The 16,065-nt window shown below is 55.6% G+C and overlaps 1 protein-coding gene across 1 annotated transcript; it reads right to left on the bottom strand.

Annotated features, from left to right (window-relative positions):
- Positions 1-2,094: 2,094 nt before the first annotated feature.
- On the bottom strand, positions 2,095-8,311 carry MYMK (myomaker, myoblast fusion factor; the record flags this gene model as incomplete). Its single annotated transcript, XM_082775882.1, has 5 exons — positions 2,095-2,241; positions 3,236-3,352; positions 3,712-3,860; positions 5,767-5,881; positions 8,177-8,311. 5 exons carry the CDS (start codon positions 8,309-8,311, stop codon positions 2,095-2,097), a joined length of 663 nt encoding a protein of 220 aa, XP_082632008.1.
- Positions 8,312-16,065: the final 7,754 nt, after the last annotated feature.

The raw sequence follows: 16,065 nt of genomic DNA, 5'->3' as shown, positions 1-16,065 counted from the left end.
AAGAATTTTTGGCAGGGGCTCAAGAGCTCTTACAGGCAAAGCTCTCGGCAGCGCTAAAAGGTTACAAGAGACTGTTTTGTCTACGTTGCTGTAAATGTTTATAATATTTCCCTGCATTTGTACTGCATGGGATATCCTGCCCGGGAGATAGCGAGCTCAGCCCCTGCAGCCACCTCCCGGGTGCAGGGTGCCCGCTCCCACCTGGCTGCACCCATGGGTGCTGCCCTGGGGCTGATCCCACGGCAGGGCCGGCTGCGATTCTGCTCCTAGGATGGGTGCTGGTCCTGTCCCGGGTATGGAGGGATGGGTGCTTTGCAGAGTGGGAGCAGAGCCCGGGGGCAGCACCAGGGAGAGGGGGGAAAAGAAATGCTGTTCTTTTTTTTTTTGCGTGCAATACCCCAATACCGTTTTGGGGTATTATTTTATTTTATTTTATTTTATTTTATTTTATTTTATTTTATTTTATTTTATTTTATTTTATTTTGGAGTAACACCTGAATATGCGGCAGGTGGGAGCAGGAGCTTTCATTTACTCAGCTGGACCTCAGCAACGTGCCCTCCTGGTTTGCGTGGGTTTGCCAGCCTTGTTTCAGCTCACGTTCAGGCCCTGTAACACGTTGCATTTACGCAGCGCTGAGCACTGGGCAGGCGTGAGCCTCTCCTGTGCCCATGAAAGCTGGCACAGCTGGGCTTGCCGTGGGGAATACTCATATCACCACCACCCTGGAGGGACCAAACTCACAAAATGAGTCGGGGAGGCCGGGTGCCTCTGGTCTGTGGCTGCAGCAAGTGGTAAAGGGCATGCACAGGCAGCCAGGTGAGGATTTGAATGGGGGGTAGCGCACCCCAGCCTGGTGTGCTCAGGGACGCAGAGACTTGCTCAGCAAGCAATGTGGAAAGCGTTCCCTTCATTCCCTTGCAGCACCTTGCAAATTTTCCTAGGGGCTGGCTGCTCACACACACCGGGGCTGGGTTGGTTTTGGTGCTTGGTGAGCCCCCTGGGACCCCCTCGCTAGCGCTGCCCCCGTGCGCAGCCGTGCTGGCCGTGCCACCGCAGCGCCAGCTCGCCAGTGACTCCTGGATGCTCGGGGCTTCGTGATTCATTTGTATTTTTGTTGGAAACCCCTTCGGCTTTGGTTGTTGCCCCGTCGCAGGAAGTGGCTCTGATGAATGACTGGGGTGGATTTCTCTTCCAGAGGAGCCCAGGCTTAATGTGGGCTTTCTGTGGACATCACTGTATATCAATACCGCTCTAATTGTCCATGACATATAGTCCTGGCGTTTTTCCCAGACAGTCTAAATAAATCATACACTTCTGCTATAGTAAATAGTCTGTTATAGGAGATGTTAGAGGCTTACAGCCCTCCCCCACCAGCTCCAAGAGCTTCGTTGCTGTGCCTCTCGTTTTCCACGTGCTTTCCGGACTAACGCGGCTCGCTGCGAGCACACCTGCTGCCTGCGCCACCCCAGCAGGTTGGCGGGGACAAAGTGACCGATGCTGCAGCCACCTCCGGGCCAGGGAAGGTGGTGGCTGTGCTCTGGGGCTGGTGTCTGCCCTTGCCTCAGCTGGGACAAGCAGCAGTAGAGCTGGAAAGGTTTTTGCGCCACTTAGGGAAAGCTGGTATTGCACGCATGCAAAGAGTCTTTGCTGATAAGTATTATTTACATCGAGAGAGTGCATAAATAAAATAGGAAATATCTCACAAAAATACAGGCTCTGGTCCCCGGGCGTTACAAACAGAGCCTTGTGCGCTCAGGCTGGGCAAACCTGCATTAGGGGACGTCTTGGGTCCTCCTAGGCCAGCACAGGGGACAGGAGGTGATGTGGCCGAGAGCACACGGAGGGACACCAAGGTCCCCAGCACCTGCTGCTGGGCCACAGGACAGAAGCACATCCCTGACAAGGGCTCCTCCAGGGAGAAGTACAGGAATTTAGCAAACTGGAAACACATAAGGTGTTGTGACGGTGGAAAGATGAAGCCCAGGGTGTGCGTAGAGCTGGTGGGAGAAGGTCCCCAGGAGAGCACAGCAGGCAGCACCTTGCTCGTGGTTGCAGCCCTCCAGTGCCCAGGCGCAGGGGCAGGTGCCGTGGGCTCAGACGCAGCAGCAGAGCGTGGAGCAGTCCAGCCTGGCAGGGGTGCCAGCACCCCCAGCCTTTTTGTTCTCCTTGGGCAGCAGCAGCACGAAGGCCATGGCCAGGGCGCAGTGGTAGAAGCTGTGCACGTAGGTGTAGTCCCACTCCTGCAAAGGGAGAGCGTTAGTGGGAGCTGCTGGGCTTGGTGGTGGGTGCAAGACACGGGGGTTCTGCAAGTAGGCAAAGGGAAAGGAATAAAAAAATATATATTCCTGAGCCTTCTGCCTCCTTTTGCTGTCAGAGAAGAAAGGATTTCCAGCCTTCGAAAAAAGGCAAAGTGGATTTAACACATTCCAATTTGCACGTTTCCCAATTCATGAATGAAGTGTTTCATTACCCTGCAAAGGATGAGGCTGGGAGGCTGGGAGGGGACGACAGGGCGCGGTGGGGGGGATGGACTTTCTGCTAAGTGACATTTTTATGTTCTGCTAGAATTTGCAATTACTAAATGCTTTGAAAAATAATCCTTGGGGACGACGGCGAGGTTGTATCTCATGGCTCCCAATGCAGCCGTAACGGTGGGGCTGAGCGCAGGCGGGACCAGCAGCTGTGGCAGGGGGGTCACCGCCTTCCCCCCCTCTCCAGGACAGACAGACCCCCTTATGCAGGACAGGAGGACTGGCCAGTGACAAGAGCAAAAGGTTAAATGTGGGATTGAGTGCCCTGGGGGGCCCACGGAGTCTTTTCCTTGGCGTGAGCAAGGTTTGGATCCGGCCATGCCTGGGTTGTATCCAGTCCCTGTGGTGGTTACGCGAGATGTCCTCAAGTCACCCGTGCCCCAGGTCCAAAAGTGGCCACTCCCGCTCGACAAAAGCACTTCAAGGACCACATATGGCTGAAGGAAAAGTGGCTGGTGTCCTTATAACCCACTTACAGGGAAAAAGAGGAAAAAAAACCACTGCTCTATCCAGACCACAGTGCCTGGAGCATGGTCTGGGGTGGGCAGAAGGATCGAGGGGTCCTGCAGAGCCCCACACACAAACCCGAGCTGATGTTTGTCTGGGGCTGGATGCAGACCTGGGGCTCAAGGGGGGACCTCCTGGCTTGGTAATGGCCACTGCACCTTGCAAAGTCAGTGGGATTTAGCGTGCAAACAATTACCTCAAAGAAGAACCTCAGCATCAGCGCTAGCGCCCCAAAGCAGAAGCCAGGACCGATTTGCTGGGTGTAGACGCTCTTGTCTGGATACAGCCCCTTCTTCTCCTTCATCTTTTGTAGCTGGAGGCACAGACAGAACACACCAAAGAGCTTCAGCTGGCTGCTCTACACCCAGATCCCATGAATAAAACCCTGTGAAGCCTGCAGCCCGCTCCCAGGGCTGTCTGGGGCGAGCCCTCTGCCTGCCTGCTGCTTTGGCTTCTCCTGCATCACTTCACAGTGCTGGTTTCTTGACACTCAACACAAAAACCAGCTAAGGACATGCATTCCCTTGCAAACCCAGTCTCTGCTTCAGCACTGGAAGAGCAGAGCCCTGTTTAATTCCCTTGCTGGAGGAGCTGGACCTCGGGAAGAAACCTCTTGAAGGCAGGGAAAGCACCAGCATCCCGCAGAGCCCCCCTGTGCCCTTCCTGACATACCCACTTCACAGTGATCGCCAGAACAGCGGTCCCGATGGGTCCCGAGTAGACGCCGTAGCCCCAGCGGTCGTGGTAGATCCTCACGGCGATGGTGAGCACGCCGAACATAACGAAGGTCGATCTCTTCGGCTCGTCGAACTCAGCCAGGGCTGCGGGGCACAGAGCACAGGAGCCTGGGCTCACCCATCTCCGCTCCTCCTGTTGTGGGGCGAGCAGCTCGGGGCACTGCTGCACCCCCAGACCTCACTGGGGTCTGCCCCGGGGTCCCCAGGGATGGATCCGGGCTCGATTTTCCCTTCTCACATCTCTCAGCTGGGGAAACTGAGGCAGGTAGGGGGCAAAGTGAGCCGGCCCTGGGTATCTGAGTGGTGTCTCCAGGAGCTGATTTTAGAAATATGCTCAGTGTTGTGGCAGAGTGTGACAGGGCTTGGGGGTGGCAGCTGGGGACACCTGGGGACATCTGGGGACACTGAGTGGCTCTGGGCTAAGCAGAGCCTGCTCTCTGGAACCGGCACCCTGAAGCTGGCTGCACGAGGGAGACGTCGAGGCCGTGTTTGGAGGAGCTGAACCTCTGGGGGCTGCTCAGAGCAGAGCCCACCCCCAGTCACAGCTGCTGCCGGTGGGAGAGGCGCATCCAGCTCTGCCCAAATCGCTCCCCAAACCTTCGGGGCTGACCTCCAGCAGAGCCTGCTGCCTCCTCGACTGAAAATTCAGGGCCAAACACAAGGGTGCTTGCAGCCGTGCTCAGCTCCTGGGCTCGTTCCTGCTTCCCCAGCCCTCCCAAATTTGCCGGCTGCGGTGGGGACGGGGCTCCGGGCTGACGGGCGACGCCGGCACCTGCCTGGGCTTTGCAAGCTGGAAGTCGCCAGTGCAAGTGAATTATTAGAGGCTTTTGTTTAGCACAGAATGGGGTAATAACTGATAAAAGTTATGGATCCCAGTGGGCTCCATGCTTTTCCAGCTCGCACAGCTGTGTTATGGCTGTCCTGGATTTGCATTCCGGGAAGCGTGCCCGAGGGTCTGCGTCCGCACATGTGCGCTCGGGCTTTACAAGCCACAGCGAGAGGCTTCCCTGGGCTTCAGTCACCACACCTTCCATGTCCTTGGATCGTGTTTTTATAGGGAGTTTGGCTAAGGGATAATGTCCGCATTTTAATCTCTGTTGTTTCCCTGCGGGTCAATATTTTAAACATCTTAGTCCAGGGTTTTTATTTTTTTGGTGAGGTTTTGAATGCAGTAATGAAGCAATCAAGTCGAATTTCGCTGCAAGGAGCCAGAGCGTCTGGACTGGCTCTGACCTACCCTGACACGGCCGTTATCTGCTTAAGAATGACCTCTGGGGATGGTTCCTGTCCTTGCCCTTTCTGACCGAGCACAGAGGTGCTGTGGGTGATGTGGTGATGCCATGGGGACACTGCTACGTCCCCAGGGCCTGGAGGGGACGGGGAGGTCCTGGTTGCTTTTGGTGGCCTCGGTTTGTTGAGGAAAGCAAGGAGGCTCATCCTCCCCTTTGCCTACTCTGTCAGAAATGCTCCTGTCCTTTCCTCAAGTTTGCTGACAAGATTGGGAAATAACAGGTTTGAAGGCTTCATCCTTCTCCAGTTCTTTCATTTTGTTCATCTCTGTTACATTTTGTCTCAGTGGCAAATGAGGACCAAAAGGGGAAAAACGGAGAACGGGACAAGGGAAACTGAATCATGTCAGAGTCAGGATCTTTCATGAAAGCAAGTGAAATATCTTTCTGCCTTTTCTAATCAGATCTAATATTTCCTGTCAGCCCAGACCTGATAAACCGGGGAGATATGTTTGTTTTGGCTAAATCACCCGGATTTGCTTGCTACTGAGGGAAGTGGCAGGCCCTGCACTTCTTAATGCCCCCCGTCGGGATGGGATGTCCCTCGGGAAGCAGGCCTTCAGCAGACAAACTGATGGGCCTGGCATGGGGAAAATGAGGAGAAACGGGTGATTTTCTGACCCACGACACCCAGCACCCACTGGCGATGCCCTCAGCCCCCCCCCCTGCAGATGCCGGGCGCTGCAGGGACCCCTGCTTACCCATCAGGGACACCCAGATGGACAGAGCTGTCCCGTAGATGCTGAAATACTCCAGGATATCATAGCGCATGAAGCACAGCACTGATAAGCCGGGGCCATCACATGCGTGGTAAATCTATAAAAAAATAGAAGGCGTTAGAAAGCTAAATGCTTGCCCACAGATCAGGAAGATAAAATAAAACACGTCTGCTCTTATCGGTTGGTTTGAAACGGTCCTCGTGTGGCTGCTAAAATGATGGCACTGAGCAGTCTCAAATCCACCAGGGTCACCGACATGCAGTAATGAATCTATGTGAGAGATATTGTCCTTCTCCATCACAAATTACCTGAGAATCAGCTTTCTTCTGTCCTATTACAAGTTACCTGTGCCAGAATTTGGGGTTTGCAGACCGTGCTGCTCTGCCCAAGACCCAGACCATGCAGGACAGTCCTTCCTCCAGCAGCAGGAGGGGAGCTGAGGGTTTTCGTTCAAATTGCGAAAGATTCTTGTAAAAGACTTCCAAATGAGTTTCCCGATGAAATGTGTCTGGATGCCAAGGTCACCGTCCGGGCTAATTGGGGTTTATGTGGCCGGAGTCTGAACAACGGGGAATTCATGGGGTGCATCCCCTGCAAACCCACCGGTCCCTGGCCGTTAGATGCTGCTGCCCGATGGCTCTTCGATGGGGATACTTGCAAAAAGACATTGTCATGCAACACAGATGCAGACCAAGCCAAGAGAAATTTTCCAGTGCGATCAAAGGAATGCTCCTGCCTGGCGCTCGCCTTTTCCTCCCAGCTCCCGGCCCCGCTCGTTTCCTACTGGTAGCACCAGCCCTGCTCTTTCTGAAGAAGTCCCTGCACCGCTTGGCAAGGTGCCCCTGGCGCAATCCCCACTGTCATGCCCCGCTGGGGATGCTGATCTTATTTATAATGGGAATGACTGCAAGTCCTTTGGCTCGCCGTGGTCTCTAGAAACAATTGCACTGGGGCCATCGCTCTGCTCTCTGCTCGAGGTTGGGTTCGGGGAGCCTGGAGACGGGGGAGAAAGGCTGGAGGACAAAGAGCGTGTTTCTGGCCGGCGTCACAGCACTTGTCGGGGGTGGACGCGTGCTTCCCCTGCAACTCGGGGAGGGGGATGCTGTAAAAAGGGTGACAGCAGCAGCTGCAGCCCCCCTGTCCCCCGGCCGGGCAGCAGCTGCCTCCCCTTCCCCAGGCGCAGAGATTTCGCCTCCTCAGGCTCCTCGTTGAGGACCTGTCCCGCCTCCCCTCGCCCTGCTGCCAACTTTCCGATTGACTTCTCGGGGAGGTGGAGCAGACGCGAGCCCAGCGCAAAATGAAATCGTAGCTGTCTGGCTTCCCTGGGGAGCTGGGAGGAGGGGGGGGGCGGCGAGGAGGGGGCTCGGCCGGGACGGTTTTATTAACTACTGTAGTTTTTATGGAACTGGCAGAAATTTTCCCCCTGCATTGTGCTTTAGGTGGAGGCGTAAAGAGTGGATCCTCAGGAATAGTGGTTCAGAGCGTGGCTGCTGTGGAGGAGCTTTTGCCTGTCTGCTCCCTGCCTCAGTTTCTCCGTGTTCGGGCAAGGGACGCGATGAGCCTCCTGAAATGCCTTGAGAGCAGTGCTGGGCAGAGGCGAATGCGATGCTAATTGTCCTGCTGGGCTATTTTCCTTCCTGTTCTTTAACAGATTGCTGCCGTGGTGGCAATCAGGGACCTCCTGCAGCAGAGATGCTGCTTTGGGTGCTCAGCCCGTGTGAGTACGAGGCACTTAGCAGCACCATGAAGTGCCCTGCTGCTGGGAGCAGAGCAGGAATTGCTCCATGTGCTTACAGCCGTGGGACTTTCTCCACTTGTAATTCCCTTGATGAGGGAGGCAGGTGGGATCTGGGTCTTTCCGGCACTTTCAAACCTTTCTGCCAGGTCAGAGGGTTAAATTTTTTTTATATTCTTTTTAAATTATTATTATTTTTTTTTTCTGGATAGCTCAGCAGCAAGTTTTTAGCCTTGCCTGTCCTAGTGCAGAAAATCCCCGGCTCCAGCATTGCTCACACCATTTAGCAATTGCAAAACCAAGACTCTGACTACGTGCTTTCAGCTAAAAATGACAGAACCGTAGCAAGATACTCTGCATTCAATTTAAATCCCAAATCCATCATGGGCATTTACCAGCTGTACAACACAGAAAACCAGTTCCAGAACACCGCGATGAACCCAGACCCTCTGCTAACCTCACCACCACGAACACCACGAACCCTGCACGAGGACACCCTCAGCACACCCCAACTGGGGAACGCCCCGCTCAGCACCACGCAGGGTGGGAGATAACCAACAGTGGATGTCCCAGGGGTCACCCCATGCCTCTAGGAGACCCCTCAACCCTTCCCAGCAGGGTCCTGATGCGGGGGGAAGGAAACCCGCGGTCCCTTACCGCCACGAAGAACATGGTGAAGAAGTAGACCATGGCTTCCATGTGGAAGCGCCGCTTGGCCGCGATGCTGATGGTGGGGAGGAAGACCAAGGTGCTGATGGTGGGCAGGAGGAGCTTGGCCACCAGCGAGCCCATGGGTGCCTCGGGGACCAGCAGCTCCCGGGGACGGGGTCTGTGCGAGCCGGTGGAGACGGAGGAGAAAACAGCCGTGGGGAGAGTGCTTTAAAATTTAAATGCCCTGCGTGGCCAGGAGGGCTGCGGGCAGGGAACAGCTGCGGGTGCAGGAGCCCCACGTGTTCCCTTCACCCCCAAACAACGAAATTCTTGGCACAGCTGGTGGTCCCATGCAGCAAATGCTCCGTGCCCAGCATCGCCCCGGCTGTTTGTGCAGGGGAATGTGTCCTTGCACGCCTTGTGCTGGCTGCGACCAGTGTGTGCCTTCACTGCTTGGGGGCTGTAACGTGGCTGTGGTTGTTTTGCAAGCACCCACTGAGCTCCGAAGCTGGAGGGGAGGCTTTGGGGAGCTCGTTTGACCCAGTGTGAAATGCCAGCTATGTGTGTGTGTGTCCTCTGGGTGCTTGGGATGCGTGAAACACAGCCCCATGCTGCAGGGGGACTCCCCCAGGGGAGACTCGTCTGAAATTTGGGAGCTGAGCTTCCCTTTGCGGGGAGGAATCAGCACAGACTGCCAGGCAGGGCAAGAGAGCTGGAGGAAAGGAGACCAAATGCTAAGCAAGGTTTGGGCTGCTAATCCACTCAGTGGCTTCTCTCTTTTATAAAACCTTTTTATTATAGCACCGCTGCTCCCCTCCCGGGTTAATATCTTTTCCTTGGAGCCTCGCAGGGATTCTCGGCGTCTTTTCGGCACAGCTGTTCCCGCGGAGCAGGGAGCAGGAACGCCGCGTTGAGCCTTTGTGCTCCGGGTTTGGGAGGAGGCTGCGGGCTGCCATAGGAGCCACCGAGGATTTCTGAGGCTGACAGGATGGGCTTGACCCTGCCGGGGGAGAGGGTGCAAGGGAAAGGCAGGCATGCGTGGAGAAAAAGGCACTTTGAGACCCTCCAGCCAAGTGGGAAAAGACACAGGGAGGAGCAGTGTGTGGGCGCTGGGTGCGGTGAGCGTGGCCCAGCAGCATCAAAGCGCTGGCCCAGGAGGGTTTGCTGGCAGCCTTCCTCCGGGCACAGCTGAGATGAGCAGGGCAGGGCTCCCATTTTATCCGATATCTCAGGAACTGGCCACGTCTGTCACAGGCCAGCATCCCTTTATAGAGCGGGAGGGCTCCACGCTGCCCACACCGCATCTTCAGCCACCCTGGACAAGCCATCAGCTTACCACAAATCCTTGTAAAGCTGTAAATAAATAGCAAAAAGCTCTAACATCCCTTTTTACCGTGAAAATAAATCACTCCAAGACAGCACAGAAATACCCTGCTTCTCCCCAGGCATCCAGCCCCGAGTGGCAACCAGAGCAAAGTGCCAGTGTGCTCTGAAATACCCTGCTCCTTTTGGGTGGTTGTTCCTTTTGGGTGGTTGTTCCTTTTGGGTGGTTGTTCCTTTTTGGTGTTCGTTCCTTTTTTGGTGATTCTGAGCTGTTCCTGCATGAGTTGTGGGGCCGAGGTTGGTGCTGGGGGCCGCTGGGGACCTTGCCTCCAGGGGGGTCTGGAGCAGGGTTAGGGTTAGCACAAAACGCTCCGGATCCCTGGATGAGCAACCCACGTCCTTCCTGCTTTTGTGGCTGGGACACTGGTGTCAGAGCGGTGAAAACACAGCTCAGAACTCGCTGGTGGGGACAAAAATACACATCTGGGGGCAAGGCAGCCCTCTCGGGACCGTTTACAAGGCAGTCATACAGCAGGCCAAATGGCATCACTTTAAAATAAGACCAAACCTTTATCAAATGCAGCCCTTTTGCTCCTTTGCTCCAGCTGGAGCCCAGAGGAAGGGAAACCCAGCTGGCTGCTGGACGCAGCGAGTGCCAGCCGTGGCACTGAGCAGTAAATGCCGGAGCTCCCAGGGGCAAGAAAACATTCCCCAGGTGCATGGGCTTCGCCTCTCCCAGCTGCACGCCCTGGGCTGGCGTTTGGTTTGCAGCCAGCGCTGTAGGCATGGGGGGGAAAAACCCACCCCAGCCTGCACACGTGTTGCAGCTCTTATAGAAAAAGAGAGCCCAAAGCAAAGCGCGAGGCAAGGGGCAGGTGGCGAGCTCACCTCGGGAGCTGCTGCCTGAAAAGTCCCGGTTCAGGGTACAAACAGCAGACCCAGAGCGCCAGGCAGGGGCTTTGCACATCTTCCCGGGAAGGAGCCCAAGTGACAAAGGGCCAGAATTTCGTTCCTACTCTCTTAAACAGGTAGGAAATCTAGAAAGAGCAAATTTTAGCTCCTGCGCTTGAGTGCTTCTGGAAAGCAAATTTCGAATTCACATTCCTTAGGGCTAATTTTGTGTGGACCCGAGCTCACGCAGGAACGGTGATATATATGGCTGAAAAGTGGTTCCCAGATGCCAAAACCAGGTTCTGGTATGCCGTCCTGGATCCTTGCAGGGTAACACTAACCATGGCTTTCTGTAAGCACTTCTACTGTTTCAGCTCAGACGCTGCAGAGGAGGAAAGAGACACAGAGAGTTTTGTGTTCCTTTTCATACGAGAGTGATAGTTTGGAAGTAGAATATACTGAAACAGATTGATGCTAATTTAGGATATTTAGAATATATTCTCCTCGGGATGATCTTTTGTCTGTGGTGAAGGTTGTATCAGGACTGAAACGGATTGTTGTGCATCCTGGCGAGTGCCAGGACTGAAATAATGGTGCTAACAGCTCTAAAATGGAGAATTGCTTGCAGCTTCTGCATGCGCTCGTGATTTGCAGTGTAGCAGCCTGCAAGAGCAGTGTGAGCAGGAGGAAGGGCTGTGCAAACGTGGTGCTGACTGCTAGGTGATATTCGCCACCTCCAGTGCTTCAGAGCTGGGTTCCTCCTCTCCGCAGCGCCTCGACGTGCGCAGTCTGGGCTCTGGGATGTGACCAAGAAACATCCTGGCATGACGGGCCTGGTGCTGGGCAGCCCACCCTTGAGGCAGGAGGGTTCCTGGCAGCACCCATGGGGTATTTTTGCTCCTTCCCTAAGCTGCTGGAGCAAGGACGAATGGAGTATCTGGGTAAAATCCCTCTCGTCACCTACTGCTCCCTGCGGTCAGAGCCACTGCACGAACACCCTGTGTGGGCAGAGCTTTTGGTATAGCCACAACCCAGAGGTGGGGGAGAAGACCCCAGTAAATGTGGAACCCCCCAGGGGTGTCACAGCCCCAGTACGCTCCTGGCTGTGGGGCTGGTGCTGCTCGTCCTCGGCTCTCACCCGCGCACAGCCCTGCCAGAGCACCTGCAGCCTTCGCCTTTTATTAGAGGAATAAATTGCCACTTAAAATCTCCATTCTCCCTGAATCCCGGCCCCACTTAGCTGAATGCCTGCCCTTAAGAAAATTCCTGCTTCCTGCCTCCCCTGAATAACCTATTGTGCATGGCCCCAGAGGTGCCCTCGCTTCTTTTTTCCCTTGGGTTTTTCACCCTGCCCCGCTCCTCCGCCTGGTCGCTGCCCCCCACAAGGCCACCGGGAGTGCTGGGGACATCTCCTTTGTTGTCACCAGCCTTACATTGCTCGTACCCTGGCTGTCTGGGCTCATCGGGTGGTCTGCTTGGGTGCCAGAGGTGAAAATATAGGGGCTGTAAGGGGGCTGGTGGTGGTGTGGGGGCTGTCCGAGCCCAGGAGTTTATTGCTGGGGTTGTGGGATTTAATGGTTGTGTTACGGTCACAGCTGCTGGAGCCCAGTAACGGTGTCAGGGTCTCAGCCCTGTTGGCCAAAATTCTCATTTTCTGAAGAGAAAAGCTCCAAGCTGGGACGTTTAAAGGCTCAAAAGCCAGAAGGGAATGAAACCAATCTTCGGATTTGGGGGAGTCTGACTCACGGCTGTTGAATGCCTGTGGTTGGCAATGCTGCATAGCTTATGTCCCTCAACACAATGCTACACAACCTCCGTGCAAGACTCATTTCATTAAAAGAAAAGGCTTTGTACTTCTTGGTTTTTAATCTTTGCATAGCTTAAATTCCCAACCAAGCGTGACCGGTCTGGACGCTCCTCCAGGTTCCTGCAGGAACCTCCGCTCTTCAGGGGCAGGTAAAATTAAACGGATATAAATCTGCAGGCATAAAAAAGAACTAGCTTTTAATACCATTAAAACTCCACAGCCGTGACCGTACCTGGGGACACTGTGGTCACTTGTGGCTTGCAGACTCCCCAGAGGCATTTTAATCGGAATCTGATGGCAGCTTGGTGGCTTTGGCCTGTTCGGTTTGACTCGCCGTCCTGCGAATAGCCAGGGCTGAAACCCTCACGCTAGCATGATATAAATCATGTTCCACGCTTCATGCAAGCACGCAGAGATTAAGTGCCTTGCCTAATACTGTGCCGTGGGTCACTCTGCAAGGGACTGGGAGTGTCTCGGAAGGGCGCTCGTTTGGTCTCCTCTTGCTGTAGTTGCACAGTGGTAGGCCATAGCCACAGCTCTGGAGAAGAAGGTAGGGCTGGCTGCCAGGACCCTGTTTTTTGGGGTTTTGCCACATTTTGCTCCCTTTGGCAATGTCCTGGACATGCAGGGACCTCACCCACTCCACGGCTGCCTTAGATCTGCTCACGCCGCGCCAGGCTTACCCGAAAACACTGCGTGGATCTGTGCAGGACTGTTGGACAAACGGGCCACTTCTGCAGGAAACCTTAAAAAAAAAGGGAAGAAAATCTGTTAGTCATCTCCCCCTGAGTGAACATGAAGCCACTGGGGGGTCCTGGACCAGCAGACTCCAGACCATCCTCCTCCAGCCTGGCTCTCCTGGACGTGGGCAGAGGTTGTGGAGGGGCTGGGTATGGCAGAGCTCATCCATCCACTGCACCCGCACTGGGGCCAGGACAAAAAAGAGTGAATTTTGCCTGGAAAGTGGTGCTGGATCGCTGCAGCTCATGGCAGGGAGGTGGCTCGAGCTCACCAGGAGCAGGTCCTGCCCTGTGCTCATGCAGCCCTGCATGGAGACTTGCTTGGGGCTGCCCCTGGCAAAGCAAACCCCAAGAAAGGGCCCGATCCTGCCGAGCGCAGAGTGCCTCCGTGCCGTGGCGGCTCCTGTGGAGCAGAGACACTGCTCTGTCCAAAACTTCACTGAACTAATTTCAGTGGAGGAAACTCCTTTCCTCTGCAGGCACTTCTGCGGCCAAACAAGCAGTCAGCCGCCGGCGGCTCTCCCCGGGCTGGAGGGAGGATATTTTGGAGGGCCTGTCGCTCCTTTTATTTGGGCTGTGAATTAGGCAGGGCACCGGTTCGGGGTGGAAAAGCTGGCAGCTGCCCAGTGCAGGGGTGAGAGTCTCAGGGACAGTGGGGTGCAGCAGCACGGGATGCTCGGCCGGCTGGCTGGGTCCCCAGGGAGGGGAGGATCCCCTGGGAATGAGCCAAATCGGGGAGTTTGGGTTAGATTTGAAGTAAGCCCTGGTTCCTGGCCGAGGCAGCTCAGAGCACTGACCCTGAACGTCTCAGCTTCAGGGAGTGAGTGTGCTCTGCCTGCTAGGGCTGAGGCTGTTTTCCTGCCGTGCTCCCTTTTTGGGTGGCTTTGCCAAGCTGCTGGCACACAGAGGGGCTGCACAGGATGCCCCAACCAGCAGCAGCGAGGGCAGCAGAGCTGAACTCATTGTTTTGGGGCAGATCCGGGCCATTTGTACCATTTCAGCCTCATGCAGGCTGAGATTTTGCCCCTTGTTCATTGTGCTGCGGGATATACACTGGATGGTGCCGAATGGGGCTGGTGCAGGGGCTGCAGCACCCACTCCATCTCCCTCCCCACGGCTCAGCCCCTGCTCGAGTCCCAAATTTCCCTGGGAAAGTCCTGCATGAGCACGCTGCGACCGTCCCCGGGTGGGGAGGGCTTTCTCCCCGTCCACGCAGGTGCATCTTGTCTCGATTTACTCTGAGCCCAAAACGCAGTAAATAACATCTGCAAATCATTTCTAGCGCTCATGCCAAAAAAAAAAAAAAAAAAAAAAAAAAAAAAGGAGATAAAAAACCCTGTCGTCTGAGACCGGCTGCCCGTGATTAATGCCGGACCTGCCGGCAGCCTCAGCAGCAGCAGCACCCACAGCCGAGGGATTTGGGGTGGGGGGCGCGGGGTCTTCAGGGTGGGGACCGCGGAGGTTTGGTCCCTGGTGGTGAAGCAGGAGGGAGGCTGGAGCTTTGGGTCTGCTCTGCGGAGCGTTTTTGCTTTCGGGGCTGTTTTTAAGCTCCCACCACCGCGATGGCATCGCTCCTGCTGATTTCACGCGGAGGGGCCGGGGCTGCGTAAGCCGCGCTGCCGCGGCCAGGGATAACACGGCGTGATTTATGGCAGCAATCAGTTGCCACTAGGAGCTGGTTAGGAATTTTCCGATGAAACGGGGATTGCGTCAGAAACCGCTGAGTCATCTCAACTGTTTCATAAAAAAAAAAAAAGAAACAAAAAAGAAAAAAAAACTCCCTTGGCTTTGATGGACTTTTGGTGAGGCACAGAGAGACTGAACGCGTCTCGCCTGCTGCTGGCTCCCCCAGTGCTTGCCTGGGGACTGCTGTCCCCAACCCCTGGCTTTCCTCCCCAGTGCCCCCCAGCCCTGGGTGTCCCTGCGGGGTGTGGGGTCACCCAGGGATGGGATCCCACGGGGTGCAGCCTCCTGCCAACCCTGGGGCAGGCTGGGGGATGAGGGGGCTCACACGGCCCTGGGCTGCTCTGGCGTTTTCAGTGTGAAATAGCTTGATGCTTTTAAAATCTCTCGTGTTCAGACTTTTCCCTCCTGGTTGTTCCGAAACGGAAAGGGCTTTCTCCTGCATGTCTCGGGCTGGGATATTTTGAAACACAGGAGTTGGGTGAACTCGAGTGCTAAATTTTCCCAGTGTCCTGGTCACAGCCAACCGATGGAAAATTAAAAGTTGCAAATCAACCTAGCTGGATAAATTAAAACAGGCTGGCAGACGTTTAGCCAAACAGAAAAGGAGACTTCATTTCCCATGTAAATTTTTTTGGGACAGATTCTCTGCTCAGCTCCTCACTGCCATCCCCGGGGTCCAAATTCTCCAGGACCCAGAGATGCAGCAGCCCCAGGAGCTGTATGGGGTTGGTGTCCCATGGCTGCTGGAGACACGCACGGAGGCTGGGTGGGTGTCTGGGTGGCAAATGGTCGTGGTGGGGCTGAGTGCTGCCACTGAGGGCCAGGCACTGCTTTGTCCCCAAGTACCGTGGTGTCCCCAGGCACTGCCGTGTCCCCGTCCTCGCAGCCCTGGCACCGCTGCTCCATGATAACCGTGGTACCAGCTGTCCTTGCCCAGACAGAGCATCCCTGCAGTGCTGAAGCTGGGAGATGGAGGCCACCATGCAGGTGGCCTTGGAGGAGCTCTGGGACACCCCCGCTGAGTGTGCAAGGCTGCGCTGTGATGCGCACAGAGATGCGGCACCGTGCAGGTGATCCATGTCATCGACTGCATGAAGCCCACGGGGAAGGGACCTCGTGGGACACCTGTGGGTTGCACACGCGGTGTCATCGTGTCCTGCTTGCCACCACGGGCTTGTCCCTGCCACACGCCATGGCCGTAGGTGACATGTGAGCAGCTGCCCCCAAGCCAGGGGCACTGCGGCCACCCCAGGGGGCAACTTGTGTGCACCAAGCCCCATTCCCCCCACCTTCCTTTTCTTCCTGCGTGGCCGAAAACCGTGATGCCGAGCCTTACCAAACGGCACCAGCACCCCAGAATTACAGGAATTCCCTTTTTTCCCCCCCCTTTTTTTTGCAGGATGCCGGGAGGTGGGGGGCGGGGGGGCAGGCAGCAGGTAGGGCAGCTG

Source organism: Aythya marila (genome assembly GCF_965140915.1).
Source record: "Aythya marila genome assembly, chromosome: 19".
NCBI lineage: Eukaryota > Metazoa > Chordata > Aves > Anseriformes > Anatidae > Aythya > Aythya marila.
The sequence above is the reverse complement of the archived record's forward strand: the minus strand, read 5'-3'. Positions and strand labels throughout refer to the sequence as shown.